Below are 24,627 nucleotides of genomic sequence, written 5' to 3'. Positions count from 1 at the left end.
AAGAACAAACACAACATTATAATGAAAAGTAATAAAGAAAGAAGAAAAATATACGGCGGAGTCGAGAGAAACAGAAGAAATTTCATACCAAGAGTTTTAACCTTTTAGATTGTCAATATTCTGGTGAATTATGAGCAGACATGCACAGATATAGACACGTGCATAAATTCAAATTTTAGGCAAATCCGCCATAAAAATCAAGTTCTTGGTTAATATAGAGGCTGGGACAGTGACAACATAACATCACCTGGTTGTTCATTTTTCACATCTTCCGCTAATATAAATATGGAATGAATCGAGAGCTACATGAAGAAAAGGTAGCTGAATTGGAACCTTGGCCGGCAACATATATAATAAAGCCAGCTAGCTAGCCCTAGTGATCTTAGTTTATTATGGCAAAGCAGATTTGTGCATTCTTCTTCTGCTTCTGGTGGTTTCTGTTTTGTCTGGGGCACATAGCCAATGCAGATGATCCAGTAACTATTTTCATCTTTGGAGACTCAACTGCTGATGTTGGTACAAACAATCTGTTACAATCAAGTTCCTCAAGGGCTGATTTCGCCCCGAATGGGATTGATTTTTCATATTCTGTGCCTACTGGGAGGTTCAGCAATGGCCTTAACAGCGCTGACCAAATTGGTAATTAATTAACTAATTAATATTTGTTTATATATACCATGCATGCAGCAACTTAACTGATTAGCTATCTAACTTAGTTAATTAGACGGCTTTGACGATTTTCCTACTTTGATTTGTAGCGAGACTATTTGGCTACCAGAGAAGTCCGCCACCCTTCTTGTATATTCTCAACCGTACCTCCACTTTTAAAAGAGATATTCTGCAGGGGGTGAACTTTGCTTCAGGAGGATCCGGCATACTCAAAGATACCGGAAAATTCAGATATGTAAGCATGCAATATTATTTACTTCATGGTTATGTTGTCGGATTGTAAATTAAAATTAATTCTTGTTTGAACGTTGGGGGTCTTATTTATAAATTATCTAAAACTAACTAACCTTGAGGTCGAAATTATAAATATTTCTTTCATAATCTGTGTTGTTGCAATTAACTGTAGATCGAGGTTGTTCCACTCGGAGACCAAATCCAACAATTTGCGACAGTCCGGGGAAATTTCACAAAGTTGATAGGTCCCGAGGCAACTGATAAATTTCTTGCCAGGTCTTTGTTCATCATTAGTATCGGAAGCAACGACCTGTTCGACCATGTGGAACTTCCTTCCAATTCCTCTACCTCAGTTGATCCAGAGGATGAGTTCTTCTACATGGCAAATCTTCAATTCACGTACCGTAACCATTTAGAGGTATAGACGGTTCGGAGGGTGGACCAGATAAAAGTATCCCTCAAATAAGCTTATAATTTGATGATTTTATTAAATGCAGGGTTTGTACAAGTTGGGAGCTCGGAAATTTGGGATTATAAGTGTTGCTCCAATTGGATGTTGCCCTCATGCACGTGTTTCAAATACGTCGGGTGTTTGCAGGGAGGAACTAAACAGGCTTGCTCAATCCTTTTTCATTTCACTGAAGGATCTTCTGCTCGAAATGAGCTCAAAGTTGAAAGGGATGAAATACTCACTCGGAAACGCTTATGAGATGACAATGAGCATCATTGAAGACCCATTAGCCTTTGGTAAGTATTTCAGACAAATAGTAAAATGAAGATCATGTTGAAATTTTTTATTTTTTTTCTTAATTAAAGAAAAATTTGTTAAACTACTTGCTAGGTTTTAAGGACATCCAATCAGCTTGTTGTGGAAATGGACAGTTAAATGGAGTAATCCCATGCATGCATTCCTTAAACCCCAACCTTTGTGCGAATCGGCATGAGTATTTGTTCTGGGACTTGTATCATCCAACTGAATATGCTTCCCGACTAGCAGCACTTACCCTCTATGGCGCAGAGACAAGATTTGTGGCACCCATGAATTTCAGTCAGTTGGCGGCTATTCCTGTTTAAGATTTGTGGCACCCATGAATTTTCTCATTTCCTTTTCCTAAAATAAGTTGATGTGTGTGTGTGATGATTTTGTGAAGGTTTATAGTTTTGATCCATGTATGTGTTGGATTGAAATGCCACTATAACAAGTGTTTACTATAAAGCTGTTTCCATTTTGAAGAAGATATGATGTACGATTTTCGTTTTATGGTATTTGTTTTTCTAATGTTTGTGTTGACAAATTGTCAATTTAGATCAAATAACATTCATGTAATTAATGGTTCAGATTCACATATGCTCAAAATCTAACTACAAATATTACCATCTTCGTTTTATGGTATTTGTTTTAAATTTCGTTATGGTTAATTTTTTAAAATATTCAATTTACCCTCATGTAAGAAAATTTCTCAAAACAACTTTATTTTAAGGGGATAAATAGGTAAAATAATACTAATATGTGAATAATTAAAAGGAAAATAAATAAATTTGTCTAGCTACAAGCGGAGGAGACCAGGCATCATAAAAACACAGCCGTTAGCTGTTAGTTCTCCACTCTGCCAAGTCAGTCAAGATGGAGAAGAAGAAAAAGGTGGATTGGTCCGCTCTTCCAAAGGAGCTATGGCTGACGATCGGAAATTGCCTAGACAGTCGCATCGACGTTCTCCGATTTCGCAGCGTCTGTACGTTATGGCGTTCCTCTGTCCCCCCTTTCAAGCAAACCACTGTTCCTCCTCTGCCCCACAAATTCTCCTCAGACGCCGTGGCTGCCGGAGCTGAATTCCAAGCCTTGCTCTTCCAAACCACAGTCTACAGTATGCAGCTACTCATTGATGGAGAACCCAATTCATCAAATTCAAAACCATGGTTGCTGAAGCTCGAAGAGTCCAATTCTGGTGAGTCGCGTTTACTTCACCCGATCACAAATTCGCCTCTCAGGTACTCCCCTGAAGCTAAGAACTTTAACTTATTGGACTTTGGCGTTGTTGAATTGCGCAAATCGTATAGTCTCAAGTATCGACAAAACAATGTCATTATTGCTTGTGTGAACAAAGTGGTGGTCATGGGTCAAACCCATTTGGATAATTGTGGTATATTCAAGATATTTGATGGAGGCAAGTTGGGTTATCTGAGAATTGGAGATGAGAAATGGACCCATTTTGATGAACGAAACTCTCACTATGATGATATTATTGTTTATAAGGGCCAATGCTATGTTGTTGATAGATTGGGAACAATTTTTTGGGTGAGTTCAGAGTTAAAAGTGGTTCCTTTTTCGCCTCCCTTATGTGGGTTTGGTGGGCAGAAGCATTTGGTTGAGTCTTGTGGTGATCTTTATGTGGTTGATCGTTGCCTTGATAGGGAGAGATCCGAGAGGTACCATCTTGAGGATAATAATGTAATATTTGGTCTTCATAATCCTGTTCATCCTAATCCTTTCTTTGCCAATGCTGCGGTCCCTGAGGCTATTGATTTTAAAGTTTATAAGCTGGATCAAGAATGGGCTAGATGGGTTGATGTGAAGAACTTGGGAGATCAAGTTTTTATTTTGAGCAATGATGGGTCTTTCTCTGTCTCCACCAGAGGCTTAGCTAGAGTGAAGGGAAATTGCATTTTGTTCACCGACCACAGGCATGCTCATTTACCAGGAGTTGCGGGATCAGGAGCAAGAAAATCTCACAGTTGTGTGTTTGACTTAGAGGATGGCAGCATCAAGAATGTAGCGGCTTTTCGTGCCTGGTTTATGCTATGGCCACCCTCAAGTTGGCTCAGCCCCGATTAATGTCCCCATCTGCATGCTGATTGCTGAGTGTAAGTATGAAATGTTTCATCCTTACTTCTCTCTGTATATCTAGAATGTTTACTGATTACATGCTTATAAATTTTCTTGTCTTGCCAGTCAATGAGACATAAGTGCTTGTTTATCTTCACAATCTAATAGTTAGTAAGCAATAGGAAGGAGTGAAATTTCATGGTGGGAGTGTACTGTATATTGTGGGATCTTATCACACTTACTTTATATACAAGCTTAGCTGTTCTGAGTAGATTATATTCTCCTAGACTTAAAATTGGGGTATTTACATTCAAGTTTTGGCATCAATAACAAGGTTAGTGCCTGCAGTCCTTCTGCAAAAGAATATGAGCATTCAGCTCGAAGAATTGCAGGATGTGAGAGATAACAAACCCTCGTGGCTGACCGAATGTCTAGCAAGTAGATTAGAAGCTCAAATCTTCAGGAAAAGATTTCCCCTAGATCACATTTTAATCCTGATTTTGGTTATTACTACCCGTGGTTTTCATATAGACACATCCTAACTTTAGAAAGTATGCTTTGTGGTAAAAAAAATAAAATTTATTCCCTGAATATTCTGTACTAATTGTGTTTCACTTGGAAAAAAATTGTTTGGATATTAATTATTTCTTAACACTTGACAGGAAATTTGCTTACTGCTAATGAAGACCCCTTTTTCTGCATCTCTCGGAGGTGGTGGAAAATCCAATTTCTCATGAAGAGTGATCTGTAAAATTATCTGCAGTAAAAGTATTGTAAAAATTTATCAGTCTAGTTTATCCAAATGTTTAATATTGTAGTCTGTTAATGTTATTCTGGATGTATACATACCGATTATGAGTTAAACTGTCCGTTGACCTAATTACTATTTTCTTGGTGTGTAATAATAGAAATGACTATTTTACCCTTTTAAACTAATTAGCCATGGCGACCAACGCTGGTCATGGTCAATGTTAGACAATTGCGTTCGATTTGTGTCGTACTCAATTGCTCTGGGCTTCGCAGTTGCTTCGGACTTTAAAGTTCTCACGAGACCCGACATTAAAAAGAAAAAATATAAAAAAACAGTGAAATCGTTACTCTAATTATTGATAATTTGTGATGGTAATTGTTTTTATTGATTTGAATTGAAATAATATTGACCATCCATGTTCAACAAGTGTCACATAAATTGTTTCCAAAAAAAAAAATTTGCTTTCCAATGCATTTTTTTTTTACTTTCCAGTTTTGCATAATCTATTTAACACCAAATAGTTTTTATTTTATTTTCCTTCATCTCACACATTGGGGTGATGCATTGCCAACTATTTTCCTTTACCAGATAGTTTTTTATTTTTATTTTTATAGTCTATTGAACACCTTACCAAATAGCAATTTTTAAAAAAGTAGATTTCACAATGATTGGGGTTAAGTTTATTAACTAGCTCTTGATTTAGTGATATTTATTTATTTATTTAAATTGGAAAATGACATTTCTCGTTGATCAACAAAAAGAAAAGCATTTAAGCAAAGCATTATATTGCAACCAACGAGGATTGGTTTAGTTCGTAAGGTTCAGGCACTACGTGTAGCCCCAAAAGAACCAGCTCATCCTCCTCTACAAGTCCCAGCCCTCGGCTGCTCCACTCTGCCACCGGTGTCGCCGAAATTTGCAGAAATCCGGTGGTTTTTTCCAAATCTTCAAACCACTCATTCTCCCTCATTTCTTCTCCAAATCTGATGAGTAAGTTATGGATTTCTACCTATTTTCCATGCTCTAGCTGATGGTTGGGTAGGATTGCATCAATTTTGAACGTAGGTAATTGATTTTCGAATTGAAAATTCGGCCAGTTTTCGACCTCCGAGTTCGGCCACTTCCGGTCAGTTTTTGGGGTTGTTCCAAATAAGATGTTATACATAGGGTAGGAGTTTGGAGATGCGGTTTGGAGATTTTTCGGCGATGCGTAATAGCTTTGGGCACCCAGTGCTGCCGGCACGTGTGGCGGCGCGTGGGCGAGGGTAATGAAGTGGCACTGTGTCTCGATGAGATCCTTAGGTTGTCCGATCGAGACCAAACCCTCGGGTCATGTGTCCTAGGTATGTTGGAACTTCTAGAGGCTTCAGGATCATAATTGCGAGGTCATAGACCCGCGGGGTCCCGAGTTGACTTTTTGGGACTTTAGCGCTTTTTGAGTCCCAAGATACTACTAAACTATTCCAAGCTTTTATGGCCATAGAACCAATTTTAATTTGACGCATGTACTTCTAAGAGCCGGGGGTCAGGATTTTTAAATTATTACTATCTTGTATTAATAGAATATTGTGGTCATTGAATCAGGCACCCAGGCACCAGTTGACCAGCAAGAGGGACCTTCAAGAGGTCCAGCGAGCACGGACTACCAGTGAGTGGACTCTTTATTTTTATAAATAAATTTAAATAATTCAGTTTTATTTACAGTATTTGATCTTGAATAAATTTTATTCCAAGATTAGTGTTATAAGCTGTTTTATGCTTTTGAATATTTTATTTTGTATGCTGCCGAGTGGAATACCTTTAACGGATATAAGAAAAGAAATTTTAGTTAATTATCATATAAATGGCAGCAGAATTTTTAAAGGTTACAAGAATTCAGTTATCCACAGATTTTCTTCTGAAACAATGGATACTGGTACTCCATGAAGTCTCACTATCTCATCTATGAAAATCTTAGCCAGTTTGTTCAAACTATAATTTGCTTTCACTGGCAGAAAATGAGCGGACTTGGTGAGTTGATCCACGACTACCCACACTCCATCATGCTTACTCTATGTTCGGGGAAGCTTGAACACGAAATCCATCGTAATTCGCTCCCACTTCCATTCAGGAATCGAAAACGGTTGCAACAACCCTGATGGTTTCTGCCGCTCAGCTTTCACTTGCTGACAAATTAGGCACCTTCTAACATACTCTGCTATTTCTTTCTTCATAAAAGGCCACCAGCAGTGCTCTCTCAGAGTATGATACATGTTGTGCTTCCAGGGTGCATTGCAAATAAATTAGTTGTATAACTGTTTTTACAGTGGGGTTAGTATGTTTATATGCTATTTTCTAAACTTTGTTTTTAGGTCCACTCATCATTTTAAATGTTTTGCGCCACCAGGCAGTAGGCGTGCACAAGGATCCACCATCGGCTCGTTTTCTACCTTCCGCGCCTTCCTTTTGATGTAGGACTTTTTGTTTTGTAAAAGGATTGACTCCTTTGTAAATTCTTAGTACCATGAGTATGATTGGCTTATATACATGTATAATTATCTGAGTGCATTAGTAATAAAGATAATAATTTAGTTTGTATAACTGTTTTTACAGTGGGGTTAGTATGTTCTTCTGTATTTTTCTAAACTTTGTTATTGGGTCTACTCACCCTTTTTAATGTTTTGTGCCACCAGGCAGTAGGCGTGCACAGGGATCCACCACCGGGCCGTTTTCCACCTTCCGCGCCTTCCTTTTGATGTAGGACTTTTTGTTTTGTAAAAGGATTGACTCCTATGTAAATTCTTAGTAACCGCTCTGATGTTTTGCCCTAGACTTAGAATTAAACTGTTGGAATGTATATATACGTATGCTAGCAGTTGGTTGTATATATATATACTTATTTGGCAGGTGTAAATATTTTGGTATTGAGCCAGTTACAAGGGAAACTCTGCCGGTTTTTCTGTAGAAGTCAATCTTGTTATGTTATCGTGCTTTGCATAGAAGGGCAATTAAGTCATTTGTGTCCGACATCCGCTGACAGGACCCGACCCAATTTTCACTTTGGAATTCGAGCCAAGTCCTGTGCGTGTCCGACACCTGGCGAATGTCGGGCACAAAGGACCTTTTTACCCTTCTTACATCAACTTCTCTTTAAATTTTCCTTAGACTTCTGCCGAAAATTCGGCAGAGTCTCCCCTGTATTTTGACCAATCCCAAAATTTTTCACCTGTCAAACAGTCTCAAATATTTCGCCCAACAGCCAGAATGTTTCCAGTAATCAATTCAATTCTAATCTCCAAATTTTCAACTGGATGTCAGAGCATATTCTCAAGTTCTCAAGGTTTAAAGGATTTTCTACGATTCTACCTTACTTGGTGGTGCGGAAGCTCTGACTAGCCCGGTGGTGGATCCCGCGTACCTCTATGGCCTGGGGGCGAAAAACAGTTTGAAAATGTGAGTGGACAAAAATAATGTTCTTCAAAATAATTATCATAAACTTAATATCCCCCATTGTGAAAAGAAATTTAGCTAAATAAAACTAAATACGTACTTTCTACGCCAAGCATATTCAACTCAAAGCATTCTATATCAGTCATACTCAAGCTCGAAAGTTTCATACAAAACTACTGAAATCAAAGCTTCCATAAAAATGCTGAAATCAAACGTGTATAAAAACTCTATACTCAAGCTTTGAATAACTGAGCAAAGATAAAGGCATTTATGCTTGAAAAATCAGAAAAGCTGATTTAAAAATAACTGAAAATCATAATTAAGTAAAAGAAACTCAAAACCTTTTGAAAATACTACCAGTTCGTACCCCTGTCATTTCCGTCAATTCCCTGGCAGGTCTCGGGCGTCACACAGGCTACCCGAGCCGCAAACTGGCGAAATCAGGGGACTATGATCAGCCTGTCCCGCCGGCAGATTCCTCGGTGACACCAAGTCAACTCGAGTCGCTCTGGCAGGATGCAGGGGACCGTAGTCAGCCTGATCCGCAATCCTGGCAGGTCTCGGGGACACAGAGTCAGCCGAGCCGCAATCCTGGCAGGTCTCGGGACACCAAGTCTGCCGAGCCGCAAATCCTGGCACTCACGGTCCGAGCGTCCCCGAAACTCGTGAGGCAAGTCAAGTGCACTGACTGAACTATAATCAGACTGGATGTCCGTAGACATCGGTCCAACTCTGGGTAATCACCAAAGAAAACGGGTACGAGGTGGTTTTAAAATAAATTCCTTTAAAAAGAACTATCTGAAGAATAACTGTAAAACTCAAGTCGTGCTGCGGTCTCAACTGATTCGAAATTCAAACTCTGTTTCTATAACTGGTAAATAAGCAGCACCGACTTATAGAACTGTTACTCTACTGATCATGTTCAAAATCGTAATCAAACTTACTCAAAGACTAAATAAAGAAACTTATTCAAATAAATTCATTCTGAAAACTTATTTATATAAAATCAATATAAACTCATTTATAGAACTTATTTATATATAAACACATCAAAACATTTAAGAAATCTGATTTAGGAAAAAAGGTCCACTCACAGATGGTCCGCGCTACTTCGACCTCTCGAAGGTCTCTTTTGCACTTCTGCCGAGCTCCTGGTGCCTGACTATCCCGAAAGATTAAATTAATAAACTGCTGAATAAAACGAAATTCAACTAAACACCCTGCCCCCGGCTCCTAGAAATACAAACACTTATTCCAGTTATTCCTATCCCCGCCTTAGCTTTTTAAATAGTTAGGCCGGCCTCAAGAGACCCAGAACCTCGATAAGCGATGAGTTGCTCGATCGGCCGATCCGGGACCCCGTGGGTCCACGGTCTCCGATGGCCAATCTGAGCTTCCCGGAAATTTTCTCATAGGGCGGGAACCAAGTTCTACGAAATTGGTCCGAATCGGAAGGTCGGATTGGCCAAAATCGCGTTATCGCTTAAAACCCTAACCCTAGCCCCAGGGTTTGCGATTCCGGAGTATCCGGGACTCCGATTCGCGATCTGTCAAATCCTACGCGATCCTGAAATCACGTAGACCGACATATCCAAAATTCAGCTCGATCCAACGATCACACGATACTGCACCCACGGACCGCGCAATATGGAAAATCCGTTCGGGGCTCAAACGGACTCCGAATCGGGATCCGCGAAATCTCACGCGCTCGTGACGACACGAGGACCTCGAAACTGGCCAGAACCGTGCCACCACCCTGGTCCACGCGCCGCCACACGCGCGGGGCAGATCGGGTGTCCAAAGCGATTCGGGTGTGCCGAAAAATCGTGGAACCGAGACTCCAAACTCCTATCCTAGGTAAAACACCCCATTTGGAGTCACTTTTGTTCGTGCACAACCCCCAAAAAGTGACCGGAAACAGTAGTTTCGAAGGGCCGAAGTTTCGGCCAAACTTCAAGTCGAAAATTGAACCCCTTAACGCTCAAATAGATCAAAACCCATATACCCATCAGCTATAGCACGAAAAATAGGTCAAAAACCATACCTTACTCGATCAATTTGGTGGAGAAACGAGGAAGAATTTCAAGCTGGAAGTTCGGGTAACTTCGAACGAACCTCCGTCGGAAAACACGATTTTCCGGCCATCTCAGGGCGACCCCGGGGTTCATGTTGGTTGGAAAAGGTAGGGGACTCGATGGCGGTTCCAACGCCATCGGTCCCGTGGCCATTGGAGCTCTGAGGCGGCGCCAGCACTCTCTGGAAGTCGGTGGCCCGTTTCGCGCAGAGTCTGGGTTTATATAGATGCAACTTCGAAATATTTACGGTTATGCCACTGATACTCTTTTGACCATAACTTTTTCGTTACAACTCCGATTCGGGCCCACTCCGTGTCTACGGACTCCTTTCGCCGTGCTCTACGCAATGGCGCAAGCGGAATTCCCAAATTCTCTCTTGATCAAAAAGTCAAATTTTTCCCATTAAAAAAAGCAAGGGCAATTTGGTCTTTTCGCTAAAAGATATTTTCTTTACTTTTTAGATATTTTCTTTCTTTTTAGATATTTTGTTTTGGGTTCTTACATCCGCCAGGTGTCGGACACGCACAGGGTCCATCGCGGATTCCAAAGCGGAATTTGGGTCGGGTCCTGTCATGAACAGTAGGAAGTTCAGATGTGGAAGCCTTTTTTGATGAGCTCACTTAAATATTTTAGAGTTGGAGCTCTTTTTTGATGAGATTGAAGTTGGTTTTTGAACATAACAAGATAGATTTGTTAATGAAAAGGGCTGGACAGTAGGAAATTTAGATGTGGAACCCTTCTTTGATGAGCTCACTTAAATATTTTAGAGTTGGAGCTCTTTTTTGATGAGATTGAAGTAGGTTTTTGGCAAAGGTAGGTTACTCAATAAGACAAACCTATCTTTTGCCAAAAACTTTTTGCACTTACAAAGATAGGTTTGTAAACTTTGTACTTTGTACTTCAAAACGTGAATGATGGATGTAATTTGTAAACTTTGTACTTAAAAGGTGAATGATGGATGTAATTTGTAAATGGTGAATGATGCATATGGTTTACTTTGAAACTTTGGATGGATGTGAATGATGAATGATGCATATGTTTTAGTTTTAGTTTGAATTGAAAGGATTGATTGAATGAATGAATTTGAATATGTTGTGATATGAATAGTGAATGAATATCAAGCAGGTTTTGAATGAATGTTTGAGTTTGAATGAATTTTAGAGACTACATGTTTTCAAGCAGGTTTTCACCAAACCAAACTGAGGTAACCGGTTAACCGAGATGATCGGTTTCCCACCTCATTGGTTCGGCGCATGATTTGGCCTCAAAACCGAACCAAACCAAACAGAGCCCACCTCTAGTTTAAACTATAGCTAAACTTCTTTTTTTTTTTTTTCTGGCTTAGAAACCAAATTGCAATTTTATGTAAAACTCAATTACCAAAAAAAATTTTGAACTTTAATAAATATTTTTAAAATAAAATATTGACTCTCGTGAAGCGTGACATGAGACTATTAAAAAAAAGTAAACTTGTAACTACTAGTAGCGCAAGAGCCAAAAACTAGCGCCGAGTGTTTCATCAACTTTAACAGAAGAAGCACAATGCTCTGCAAAACTACTCATCAAAGTCAACAGAAGAAGAAGCACAAGGCCGACATGGATGGCAGCAGCAGCAGAGTCGACTGGACCAACCATCCACCCCAACTCTACCCACTCATCGCTGACCACCTCAAAACCCACATCGAAGTCCTCCGATTCCGCAGCGTCTGCAGCTCCTGGCGTTCTTCCATTCCTCCGTTCCTCGCTACCATATCTCCCAATTTCCCTTTCCCCCACGGGCCCACTGGCTTCCTCTCACAAATCACCGTCTACCTCACCCGACCTGATCCGAATCCGAATCCTTCCTCGTCATCCTCGTCGTCCTCGTCGCCTTCATCCAAGGGCTGGTTGCTGAAGCTCGAAGAGTGCGCGGACAAGATTCGCCTTCTGAATCCGATAACCAACTGGCGGGTCAGCTCTGTCAAGGACGACGTTGCAAGAAATCCAACGGATTTGAACCTGGTGGACCTTAACATGGTGGAGCTGGGCAAAGCATATGCGCTGAGATACGCAAAGGGTTCTGGTTCTATTTTTGGTATAAACAAGGTGATTGTAGCCACCAACTTTATAGACCGCTCTATTTTCATGATTTACGATGAAGGAAAATTGGGTTTTGCCCAAATTGGAAATGAGAAGCTCAGACTCATCAATGACCAAATTTCTGATTACGATGATTTGATTGTGTACAAGGGTCAGCCTTTTGTTATTAACAAATGGGGTCAAATTTTTAGTATCAATTCGTCTCTGGAATTGGTTCCTTTTTCTCCTCCGATTGGTTTTGGTTGCAGAAAGAATTTAATTGAATGTTGCGGAGAGCTTTATGTGGTGGATAGGTACCTTGACCAGCAAGATAAAAAATCACAAGTACCTCTTCATAATGCCAGTTATAATTTTTTCCTTCGCCATCCTCCCCTTCGTCGTCGTCGAAGAATCTGCGACGCTGATCGGCCCAAGGCAGTTGATTTCAAGGTCTATAAGTTGGGTGATGAAGAGTTGGGGGGCAGATGGGTTGAAGTGAAGAGCTTGGGGGATCAAGCTTTCTTCTTGAGTGTTGATTGCTGTTTCTCTGTTTTGGCTACGGAGTTGGAGGGTTGCAAAGGGAATTGCATTTACTTCACAGATTCAAATGACAGTGGTTTCGCGTTGAGAGAGTTGCTCAGATCAGATGGGTCTGTTTTCAGCTTGGAAGATCGTAGCATTAATTGGCTTAGTTCTTCCCCTGTTTATTCTCAGATGTTTTGGCCACTCCCAGCTTAATTATCCTTTCGATTAATGTAAGTATATATATATATATATATATATATATGCTTGTGTTGTTTTTATATACTCTTAACAAGCTTACTTGACAAACAAGCTTTCTGGTACCTGTTCTTAATTGATAAACAAGCTTTAGTTGTTTTCCACCAAATATTCTCTATATGTTAATTACTTATGATGTTACAAATTATTTTCAATTTATTTTTATAATTATATGAGATTTTACAAATTATCAATCTAAGATTTTTATACCAACGCTGTTTGGTTGCATAATTGCATTGCCTAAAGGAGGAGAGAGAGTCTCTGTTTCCTCCTTTTTCCTTTCTCTCTTCTGTGAGAGTTCATCCTCTCCTCTGTGAGAGTTTTTTTTACATCTTCTGGTTGTTGTTCCGTTTCTTCTCATCTTTTCCTCCTTTCCCTACTTCTCTCTGAATCTCCAATCTCACTTCTTCCCATCCCTCTTATCTCCCTCATCTCTATTTCCTCTTATCTCCAAACACCCCCATCTATCCATTACATCTCCCTCAAGTTCTCTTCTTTCAATATATTCTCACAGTTCTTCTTAACACTTGATACGTATCTATGAATATGACTATAGTTCCACAAATACAAAGTAAAGAGTTAACTATAGTTACGCACATAGACACATGTTAAGTGTTGAGAAGGATGTTTAGGGATACACCTTGGGTTAGAGTGGTGAGCAAAAATATGCATTTGTCGGATAAGTTTTTTAAACATAAAATTAAAAAAGGCAAACAATGTCTAGCACAATGAAAAAATGGTCTTAACTTGCAGATTGGTGATTTCAGGTTCGAGGTTCGAATTCTCATGGCACGTTGGTTGTTTGTGTGAGAATACCTTATAGTTTAAACTATAGCTAAACATTTTTTTTTTTCTTCTTAGAAATCAAATTACAATTTCGTGTAAAACTCAATTACTAAAAAAATATTTAATTGTAATAAATCTATATATATAAAGTAAAAGGCAGAGAATTGTGAAATATTCAAAATACCAGAAAATGCTCTTGGTTAATTCAAATATTAATAATTGAAATTATTAATTAAATGAGGATAATATGGTAAATTCATAATTTTTCATATTAAAACAAAATTAAATAATAAGTTCTATTTTTATGAAACACAACTATTCGATTATTTTTAATTCTAAAATAAAATTTTAAATTTTAAAAAAAAGTCAGCGCATGCGAAGAGGCTAGTATTTTAAAAAAGAAAATATTGACTTTCCCGAAGCCTGTGACATGAGACTATTAAAAAAAAATAATGCTACTCTTATCATATTTGTATACCACATTCTTATACCATCTTATGTGGCAGAGGTGGACAGTCACATCAATTAAAATTATTTAATATTTTCTTTTCTTTTATGATTTATTCTAATATTTGTTTTTCTAATTGTCTTAATTAAAATACACTTTATTGATTTAATTGACGTGACATATAATATGGACATGTCACATCATATGATATAGAAATATATGATAAAAATGTGATAAATGTAACTTTACTTGTTAAAAAAAGTAAACCAGTAAGTAACTACTAGTAGCGCAAGAGAAAAAAATATTTAACTCCGAGTGTTCCATCAAATTTAACTGAAGAAACACAATGCTCTGCAAAACTACTCATCAAAGTCAACAGAGGAAGCACAAGGCCGCCATGGATGGCAGCAGCATCAGAGTCGACTGGACCAACCTTCCACCCCAACTCTACCAACTCATCGCCCAAAACCTCAAAACCCACATCGAAGTCCGACGATTCCGCAGCGTCTGCAGCTCCTGGCGTTCTTCCATTCCTCCTTTCTGCGCCTCCATATCTCCCAATTTCCCTTTCCCTCATGGGCCCACTGGCTTCCTCTCCCAAATCACCGTCTACCTCACCCGGCCCGACCCGGATCCGAATCTGAATCCGAATCCGAATCCTTTCTCGTCGTCCTCATCGCCTTCCTCCAAGGGCTGGTTGCTGAAGCTCGAAGAGTGCGCGGACAAGATTCGCCTTCTGAATCCGATAACCAACTGGCGGGTCAGCTCTGTCAAGGACGACGTTGCAAGAAATCCAACGGATTTGAACCTGGTGGACCTTAACATGGTGGAGCTGGGCAAAGCATATGCGCTGAGATACACAAAGGGGTCTGGTTCCATTTTTGGTATAAACAAGGTGATTGTAGCCCCTAACTTTAAAGACTGCTCAATTTTCATGATCTACAATGAAGGAAAATTGGGTTTTGCCCAAATTGGAAATGAGGAGCTCACACTCATCAATGACCAAATTTCTGATTACGATGATTTGATTGTGTACAAGGGTCAGCCTTGTGTTGTTAACAAATGGGGTCAAATTTTTAGGATCAATTCGTCTCTGGAATTGGTGCCTTTTTCGCCTCCTATTGGTTTTGGTTGCAGAAAGAATTTGATTGAGTGTTGTGGAGAGCTTTATGTGGTGGATAGGTACCTTGGTGCTAATCAGCAACATCAAACATCACCAAAAATTCATGTTCGTAATGCTAGTTTTAATTTTTTTCTTCGCCATCCTCTTCGTCGTGGTCGAAGAATCTACGAAGCCGATCAGCCCAAGGCAATTGATTTCAAGGTCTATAAGTTGGGTGATGAAGAGTTGGGGGGTAGATGGGTTGAAGTGAAGAGCTTGGGGGGTCAAGCTTTCTTCTTGAGTATTGATTGCTGTTTCTCTGTTTTAGCTGCAGAGTTGGAGGGGTGCAAAGGGAATTGCATTTACTTCACAGATTCAAATGACATTGGTTTCGCGTTGAGAGAGTTGATCAGATCAGATGGGTCTGTTTTCTGCTTGGAAGATCATAGCATTAATTGGCTTAGTTCTTCCCCTGTTTATTCTCAGATGTTTTGGCCACTCCCAGCTTAATTATCCTTTGGATTAATGTAAGTATACATATGATTATGTTGTTTTTATATGCACTTAACAAGCTTACTTGACAAACAAGCTTTCTGTATATCTTAATTACTTATGATGTTCCTGTGTCACTAGGAAAAGGAAAAGGATTCTTTTTTTTTCTTTTTTTGGTATTAATTATTTCTGAACTTGATCTTCACAGGGAACTTGCTTCCTGCTTACAGGGGAAAGAGGCTGGAGGTTCCAATTTCTCATGAAGAATGATTTGTAAAATTATCTACAGTGTAATCTAATGTTGTAATGGATTTGTAAATTATACATTTATGTAATGCAAGGCACTCTCTTGAACTTGTATCTTTGTATGTTACTATTTAATGTTATGTTGGTTTTCTAGGATTTTGAAAGGAATTCTTAGGAATTCCCTCCGAAGACGTTACTAGACGAGCTCTAGAAGTTTTTTTTGGTTAATGTATCTTTTTGGCAAATGAGTATTAATGGTATTTTTTTTTCTGGTAAGTGAGTGTGAATGGTAATTTTTTTTTTTTCTGGTAAGCAAGTGTGAATGTTAATGTTTAATGTCATGTTGATTTCAAAAGGAATTCTTAAACATTTTCTCTGCTTTAAAGCTTCAACTTTCATTGGCCAACTGCAACTAAATGGAAAAGATTAAAGTATTTTCTCTGGTTAATGATGTGTCTTTTTTGGTAAATGAGTATTAATGGTATATTTTTTCTGGTAAGTGAGTGCTAAATGGTAATGGTATTTTTTTGGTGAGTGAGTGTGAATGGTATTTTTCTTTTGTTTCTGGTGAGTTAAAGTCCTAATGGTATTTTTGTCTGGCAAATGACTGTAAATGGTATTTAATTTTGGCAAGAGACTTGTAAGAGGCACACTGGGACAGGGAAGCAACTTTGCCTGTTCAAGTGACACACAAGACAACTCTGTGCAGTCTGGATTTGTCCAGAAATGGAAAACAACCTTATCTAGTTTCTTACCTTAAAAGAAAACAAATACATGATTCTAGAATATCAAATTTTGACGTCATTATTTACCACATTATCAATTTCAATTTTTTAAAGCATAATCAATTAATAATAAAGCATGACAACATTATAATTCAAATAGTTCCTTGCTCTATCCTCCTTGCATCTCACCCTCCTTCACTCATCGACTCTGATGGATGACAGTCGCCGTCGCTTATGATTTCGACCCATTATCAACGTGGAGGGAAGTGAAAACCTTTGTTTGAAGTTAGACTTTGTAAATTTTGTCACTCTTTAAAGCAAAAACTAAAATTAAAAAAAATAAGCATATCGATTTCCCGCCATTTATCGATCATCAATTAAAATTTTATGCGTCATTTATCAAATAGAGGAAGGAACTACATTTATTTGTTAAAATATTACTAAACCTCGATTTATCTTAAAATGTCTCAAAAAAACATTCATTCTTTGTTGGTTGAATTGGTTAGCATGCTAACTTACTAACTAAGCTCCCGACCGGAGTAATACTCCGGTTCGGAGCAAAATTCCAGATTATTTGATGACTAAATTTGAGAAAAACAAATTTGTTTACCCTAGAATTGCAGTATAAAAGGATTATGTTCCTGGACAATGGTCCTACCATCACCTCTGCCTCCTTGACTGAAACTCTTACTATCTCTCTCACTCTCTCTTTCTGCATGTCATCATCTGTCAACAGAAACACAGGTCCTACCATGGATTCCAGAGCCCCCTTTTCAGTGGACGGGTCCAAACTCCCAGATGAGCTCTGGCACCGGATCGGCCAGCAGCTCAAACCTTTCATCGAACGGCTGCGATTTCGCAGCGTCTCCTACTCCTGGCGCCATTCCATTCCCCGATTCCACCCTTCCATTCCTACAGAATTCCCATACCCGTTCTCCTTCCACTCCAAAGCCTCCCTCGCCCGAACCACTCTCTACCTCCTCCGAACCAACCCATTTCCTTACGCCTCCACGTCATCACCATCCTCATCATCATCTTCCCCAAAGGGCTGGCTCCTGAAACTAGAAGAGTGCAACCAGAACCTGCGCCTTCTTCACCCCATCACCAACCGCCAATTGAGGTGCGGGGAGGACTTTTTCCCAGAGCACCTGAACTTTTTAAATTATAAGATGGTGGAGCTGGGCCAAGCCTACGCTCTCAAAAACTCAGCTGGCTCTGCCTACATTGATCGCTTGAGCAAAGTCATTGAGCTCCCTCACTCTGAACCCTGCTCAATTATCGTCATTCACCACAAAGGAAAACTGGGATTTGCTCAGAATGGGGACGAGCGTTTGAGAAGCATCGGCAATCGGTTTTCTATTTACAGTGATCTGATTGTTTACAAGGGCCGGCCGTACGTTGTGGACAAATGGGGCACGGTTTTCCTGGTCGACCCGGCTCTGGGAGTGGTTCAATTCGCGCCTCGGTTGGTCTGTTTTGGGCACAAGAAGCATCTGGTCGAGAGCTGCGGAGATCTTTATCTGGTTGACAGGTACATGGTGGCGGACCCGAATGGAAGACCAGACCCGGTTACCAGTTTCTATCGTTTTATTCGGCAACAAGGGAATGGTTGGCCTGATGCAATCGACGAAAGTCCGCTGAATACCGTTAATTTCAGGGTTTATAAGTTGGATCAAGAGAGGGGGAGATGGGATGAAGTGCACAACTTGGATGACCAAGCATTCTTCTTGAACGTTGATGTTTCGTTCTCTGTTTCGGCTGAAGACATTGTTGGGTGCTCAAGGAACTGCATTTACTTCTCCGATCACCGGGAGAATCCTCTGGCGCTGAGAAGCTTGAGCACTGTTGGGGATGGTTCGGTTTTCAATTTGGCAGACCATAGCATTAGCGTTGTAAAGGCTGCAGGAGCTCCAATCTTCGCCGAGATATATTGGCCTTCCCTGCCTTAGCTTCTGTAAGCAATTGCTCTGCTTTCTCTCTCCTTGCGGGTTTTTGTTTGTTTTTGTGTTTGATTGCTTCTTGACATGATCTTGACAGGTGAAGTGTGAGAGAGCTCTGGAGTTTCAGAGATTTGGAGATCCTGCCATGCCATGTTATCAGAAAAACCAGGGCTCGCAGGAGTGCAGTGAAGGAGAGAACTTATGGAACAGTTTCAGTCAGTTTTTAAGTTAATTTGACCTGGAAGTCTATGAATTTCAAGTTTCCAATTATATTAGCATGGGATTTTATTGTTATTATCTTTTGTTATTCTGAATGAAATAATAATGAATTGACTTTATGCTTATTATCTTTTGCAATCAGGAAGAAATGATCAATTATAAATAGGTGTTTGACAACTTTTCAAGTTACATATTAGTACGTAATATATTTTTTCCATAGGTATGAACAGAACCCATGTGACAATGGTTTCTACCTCACCTCTATCTTGTATCTCTTTCTTTTTCATGAGTCTGCAAAAACTCTCTGTCTTTAATTTTTTTTTTTTTTTTCTTTTCGTATCTAGAACTATCTCCTTTTCATTTTTCAAATCTCATCTCTCTCCGTGTTTTTTCATATTTCATCACGCCCTCTCCGTTGTTTCATATCCTATTACTCTCTCTATCTCCCCATATTTTGTAGACATAGGACTTAGGTTTTCGAATGTGTTTGTTGCTAGCTTATTTGATTTGGTTGTCACAACAAAATTTTGTGTGTTGGCTTGAGTTGGGTGAATTGTTAGGCTCCTTAGTTATGTATAAGTGTTCAATCTGGTTTGGATTAGGTCGTTCTCTATTTTGAGTAATGTAGTAATAGTAAAGTGATTATGCAAAGTAGCTCCATGTCACATGTTATTTACAAAAGAAAATATCTTTCTAATCTAAGAATTTTATTTATTTCAGTCTTGGAGAGTTTCTAATTTCTCTATGCAATTGACTCTATCTCTTCAATTTTTTTCCTTTAAATATGCAGCTCTCTTTCTCTAATTTTCTTTTCTTATTTAGAACTCTCTCTCTCTCTCTCTCTCTCTCTCTCTCTCTCTCTCTCTCTCTCTCTCTCTCTCTCTCTCTATTTTCAAATCTCGTCACTCCCTCTCTTTTGTTTCATATCTTCAGTCCCGATCTCTTGGACCACAGGAGTCCAAGAGATTGTGGTCACCCACCGTTGGATATTAATCCAATGATTCAAAATGATATATATATAAATGCAATATGACATAAATGATTATTACCCGATTCAAGTCAACCGTTGAATTTACATCCAACGGTGAGTGACCATAAATCTCTTGGACTACAGGGGTCCAAGAGATCAGGACTATTCATATCTTATCACACTCTCTATCTGTCCATATTTTTTAGACTAGAACTTAGGTTTTCGAATGTGTTTGTTGCTGTAGCTTAATTTGATTCGGTTGTCAGAACAAATTTTTGTATGCTGGCTTGAGTTGAATTGATGGGATCCTTAGTTATGCATAAGTGTTGGATCTTGTTCGCATAAGCTCCTTCTCCATGTCGAGTTATGTGGTAACAGTCCAAGTCACATGCTATTTACAAAATAAAATAGCTTTCTAATCCAAAATTTTGATTTATTTCAATGTTTGAGACTTTCTAATTTCTCTCCGCACCCAAGAATTTTCCTTCACTTCCAACTTTGCCCCATGAATTTTCCTTCATCTCTTTGAAAATCTTTAAAACGTTGACACGAAATGAACAAGGGATCGATGTTTTGAAATTTTGTGAATAGGTGTGGAGATCAAATTCTTGGGTGGTGTTCAAGATCATCATATTACTTCGCCCTAATTTTAATCCCCGAAAAAAGAAAAAGAAACAAAAAAGACTTTTGGTTTCCACCTAACTTGACCCATCATAATTATTACAAACAATGGGTAAACCCAGAAAGAAATGCCTAACTTGATATAATAATGCTTAAGAGCATCTCCAACTAATATGTTAAAAGTGTCACATAGACATTTAACAGTTAGAAATAACATTTCACATCACAGCATTAAAAGCCTAATTTAATATAATAATAAAGAAACAACGGTGGCCCAATTTGATATAATAATGCCCAAAAAGGCATTACAGCATTAAAGGCCCAGTTCTAGACGGTGGCCCGATTTTTTTTTGACCGTTTGAGCTTAGATTTTTATCGAGAATATAATAAAGAAATGCCTAACTTGATAAAATGTCAGTTAGCAAATGAAGGATATGGAGAGTGGGAACAACTTAGTCTTTTGCTCAAAGAACATGAAACAAGCGTTGAGCACATCTTTCACATGATCACTTGGAAGGATGTGCGTCTTACATTGGAGAAAAATCAAGACAAGATTAACCAGGAGAAACAACACTGGAGAAATGTGTTGCCAAGAATCATTTCAGTTGTGAAATTTCTTGTTAAACATAAGTTCACATTCTTTTAAACAAATGACAGGATGTATCAAAATGATTGTGGAAATTTTTTTACCCAAATTGAAATGATTGCAGTATGGGATCAAGTAATGCAAATGCATATTGGACGTGTTCAAAACAATGAGATTCATTGTCATTATCTGGGTTGTAACATTCAAGAATTGATAATTTTGTTAGCTTTTGAAATCAAAAGTGCAATCATAGTCTAAATATAGATCCCTACATTTTCTATTTCCTAGATATATACCCATCACTCTATAAGTCTATGTGTAAAACCCAATTTCAAATTTAAATGACCAGTAGGATATAAGAGGTCGTAGTATTTTTATGTTTTTACATCATTGCCACTAAACTTCATATTTTATTTATAATTTATTTCAAGCATTTCATTAACTGCCATAACTGTAATTAATATACTCCCTATTAATAGCATATCAATCAACCCATTTCTTTTAGTTGTCATTCCCTCTCACATCTTGCCCCCTAAAATTGCAAACAAACAAAAAAATTTGTAAATTACATATCCAATAATGTACCTATGAAAAATATAATATAAATATATACATATAAAATATAGGTATATTATTTACCCAAAAACAAAAAAACAAAAAAACAAAGTCAGTTACTTTGTAATTGCGTACATTTTTCATAATTAAAAATAGGTATACAACAATTTATATAAAATATAGGTACATTATTTACCCACAAGTAAATTATTTTACAATATACCTATAAATGTGTATAGGTACATTATTTGGAGAGGAAAAATAGGTACATTAATAGAGGAAAAAAATAGGTAAGTTATTTGGAGAGAGAAAATTGGTTCATTTAAAAAAATTACTTTTAATAAAACAAATAATAGGTACTTTATTCAGAGAAAAAAGGCTACATTATTTATAGAAAAAAATAGGTACATTATTTAGATAAATAATAGGCACTTTATTCGTAGTAGGTATATTATTCAAATGGTAGGTATATTGGATGACATATAATACCTAAATCCTAATTGTAAGTACATTAAAATTAATGTAGGTATATTGGATGTCGTATAATGTAGGTATATTGGAATAGATAATTATGTACACTTTTCATACTAGCTAAATTATATTTTTCATAAAACAAACAAGTAATAGGTACATTATTTTTTCAACATAATTAGTATGTACAGTTTTATTTATAAACAATTATAAAGTGGATTATTAGTCATGTATAATTCATAAAAATAAAATAACATAAACATTTTATTAAACAAACCGATTACCTAAATTTGAATTTATTGTTAAATTTTTTTAAAAATGTTTCAAAATTAATTCCTATGTACATTACAACCATTTGGAGATCTTTCCAAATTCAACATATGTCATTATATACAATCCAATTAAAAACTGTTTTCATATTGATTCCTACATTAATATACAAAATACAATAATGGCTTAGTTGGGGGTATTTTTGGAATCTGAAAAGTACAGTAAATCAGATTTTATGCTTAATTAGGTAACTTGCTGAGTTGGATCCTAGTTATGGGTTTTTACTTATACAAATTGGGTATTATTTATAGGAACAAAAAGTGAAGGGTTGTAGGTACGTCAAATTGAATTTGAAGGGTGTAAGCCAAATTTACTATTTAGGTTTTTTAAATGTGTGTTCGGGCCAAGGACTTTTTGAAGAATTGCAAAGTGTGTTAAAATCTCTTGACCTTAAAGTGAGGTGCCAAGCTCTTTCTTTAGCAACATATGGATTTGATTTTGAGTTTTTATTACGCATGGTTATTTGGTTTGACATACTCTCTGTTGTTGACTCTGTTAGCAAATACTTAGAATCTAAAGACATGCTTGTTGATGTTGCTATAGATGAGGTAAAAAGGCTGACTAATTTCTTTGAAGAATATAAAGAAACAGGGTTTACACAGGCCATGACTGTTGCTAAAGGAATTGCTACTGAAATGGAAATTGATTATGTGTTTAATGAAACTTGTAAAACCCATAGAAAGAACCATGCTGAGAATGTCAATGAATCATCTCCTGAATCTGTTGAGGAATCCTTTAGAATTCATTATTTCTTACATATAGTGGATCAAGTTATAGGTTTATTGAAGAGAATAATGTTTGAACAGTTTCAGGCATATGAGGATGTTTTTGGGTTCTTGTTTAGTTCAGAGAAGTTAAATTCATTGGATGATAATCATTTGAAATCTTGTTGTGGTCATCTTGAATTCAGTCTAAAGCATGGAAAATCTTGTGATGTTGATGGAAATGATTTATTTGAAGAACAAAAATTCTTACGAGGGAATTTACCAAAAGAAAAAATGACAGCCCTTGAGATACTAAATTTCATAAAAGAACTAGGTCTTCCAAATGCATGCATTGCTTATAGAATATTATTGACTCTACCTGTTACATTGGCATCTACAGAAAATAGTTTTTCAAAATTGAAGTTACTAAAATCTTACTTGCAATTACCAATATCGCAAGAAAAATTAGATGGACGAGATTTGATTTCTGTTGAAAATGATCTTCTAGAAAATATTGATTATGAAAAATTTATCAATGATGTTGCAACCAAAATTGCAATAAGAAATGCTTCACATTGATACTTTGATGCTCTCACTAGTTATTGTTTTTTTTTTTTTTTCTTTTTCTTTTTTCTGCAGGTTTGCACTCATTGACTTGCTGGGGAGAGTGAAGATGGTTAATTCTTCTTTGCGAAAGCAGTCACGTTTATTTCATCTTTGGAAGTGACAGATCGCATTTTTCAACGTATGGTGTTGGTTGGTAGTCACAGGAAGTTTTGGTAGCTGTCTGTAGCTGAAAGTGTCAAGGTTGGCAAATTCAAGATTTTAAAGTTCAGTTCGCATATGGAAGAAAGCATCTGGGTGAAAAGTCAAGTGTTGTGGGTGTTTGGTGGTGATTATCTTTCTCTGCTTTTGTTCACGAGTTCACAAGATTTAAGGGGTATTGAGTTAGTTTCACCAATTCCCAGATCATACAGTGTTTCTGAAAATCGTGTTGAACCAAGATGATTATTGAGCCACATTGGAGGATGGTATCACAAGCAGTCTAGCTGTGTGTGGCAGATGTTCCGTTAACTCATCAGGATGAGACCTTTCTACGTTTTAGTTTGACGGCATTTGTAAGTGCAGAACACGTTGCTTCAGCTTGAATATCTTATCTGTTGAAAAATAATGTCCATTTGTGTTCTACACAATTCTAGAAGAATCATGAATAGGCATGCTTTGCAATAAAGCCAAGTGGAGTCAACTAATAGAACTCCCAATCTATGTGGAGTGAACCAATCAACTCCCAATCTATGTGGGAGGGAACCAAAAGAACTCCCAAACCATTAGGGAGCCAAGAGCTACCCAAAGTTAGCTATGTTAGGGAGCCAATAAGCTCACCAATCAATGTGTAAGGGCCAAATAGCCCAAACTAATCAAAGTGTAAGGGCCAAATAGCCCAAACTATTCTAAACCAAGTGTGGTGGCCAATAAGCCAATATGCTAAGTGTAGAAGGCCAATTAGCCTATACCGAGCCATGTACTATTCTCCTCCAAATATAATAAAATCACTTTGTTTTTCCCTTTCAAATCTAACATTATCTGAAGATTTTCTTTAGTTCATGTTTGT

At 37.8% G+C, this 24,627-nt stretch overlaps 6 protein-coding genes across 7 annotated transcripts; all 6 read left to right on the top strand.

Moving 5' to 3' along the window:
- The first annotated feature begins 290 nt into the window (after nt 1-290).
- On the top strand, nt 291-1,977 carry LOC117635472 (GDSL esterase/lipase At4g16230-like). The gene is made up of 6 exons (XM_034369784.1): nt 291-317; nt 387-639; nt 759-904; nt 1,076-1,321; nt 1,401-1,650; nt 1,745-1,977. The coding sequence occupies exons 1-6, from the start codon at nt 291-293 to the stop codon at nt 1,975-1,977; spliced, it is 1,155 nt and encodes a 384-aa protein (XP_034225675.1).
- Nucleotides 1,978-2,453: 476 nt separating this feature from the next.
- On the top strand, nt 2,454-4,613 carry LOC117636206 (putative F-box protein At1g65770). Its single transcript, XM_034370716.1, has 2 exons — nt 2,454-3,765; nt 4,390-4,613. Exon 1 carries the CDS (start codon nt 2,528-2,530, stop codon nt 3,734-3,736), a length of 1,209 nt encoding a protein of 402 aa, XP_034226607.1. The 5' UTR covers nt 2,454-2,527; the 3' UTR covers nt 3,737-3,765; nt 4,390-4,613.
- Nucleotides 4,614-11,526: 6,913 nt separating this feature from the next.
- Nucleotides 11,527-12,778, top strand: LOC117635471 (putative F-box protein At1g65770). The gene has a single exon (XM_034369783.1). It carries the CDS (start codon nt 11,579-11,581, stop codon nt 12,776-12,778), a length of 1,200 nt encoding a protein of 399 aa, XP_034225674.1. The 5' UTR covers nt 11,527-11,578.
- A 1,571-nt stretch (nt 12,779-14,349) lies between these two features.
- On the top strand, nt 14,350-16,170 carry LOC117633441 (putative F-box protein At1g65770). Of its 2 annotated transcripts, XM_034367055.1 has the most exons (3): nt 14,356-15,683; nt 15,857-15,872; nt 15,968-16,170. In XM_034367055.1, exon 1 carries the CDS (start codon nt 14,401-14,403, stop codon nt 15,664-15,666), a length of 1,266 nt encoding a protein of 421 aa, XP_034222946.1. In that variant the 5' UTR covers nt 14,356-14,400; the 3' UTR covers nt 15,667-15,683; nt 15,857-15,872; nt 15,968-16,170. The 2 variants fall into 2 exon arrangements, with proteins under 2 accessions (XP_034222945.1, XP_034222946.1); XM_034367054.1 differs by having other exon boundaries at nt 14,350-15,683; nt 15,857-16,170.
- A 1,121-nt stretch (nt 16,171-17,291) lies between these two features.
- LOC117633442 (uncharacterized protein At1g65760-like) lies at nt 17,292-18,762 on the top strand. The gene is made up of 2 exons (XM_034367056.1): nt 17,292-18,573; nt 18,657-18,762. Exon 1 carries the CDS (start codon nt 17,336-17,338, stop codon nt 18,566-18,568), a length of 1,233 nt encoding a protein of 410 aa, XP_034222947.1. The 5' UTR covers nt 17,292-17,335; the 3' UTR covers nt 18,569-18,573; nt 18,657-18,762.
- Nucleotides 18,763-22,766: 4,004 nt separating this feature from the next.
- LOC117635470 (zinc finger MYM-type protein 1-like) lies at nt 22,767-23,594 on the top strand. The gene has a single exon (XM_034369782.1). It carries the CDS (start codon nt 22,767-22,769, stop codon nt 23,592-23,594), a length of 828 nt encoding a protein of 275 aa, XP_034225673.1.
- Nucleotides 23,595-24,627: the final 1,033 nt, after the last annotated feature.

The sequence above is a fragment of the Prunus dulcis genome, chromosome 7 (genome assembly GCF_902201215.1).
Source record: "Prunus dulcis chromosome 7, ALMONDv2, whole genome shotgun sequence".
NCBI lineage: Eukaryota > Viridiplantae > Streptophyta > Magnoliopsida > Rosales > Rosaceae > Prunus > Prunus dulcis.
The sequence above is the reverse complement of the archived record's forward strand: the minus strand, read 5'-3'. Positions and strand labels throughout refer to the sequence as shown.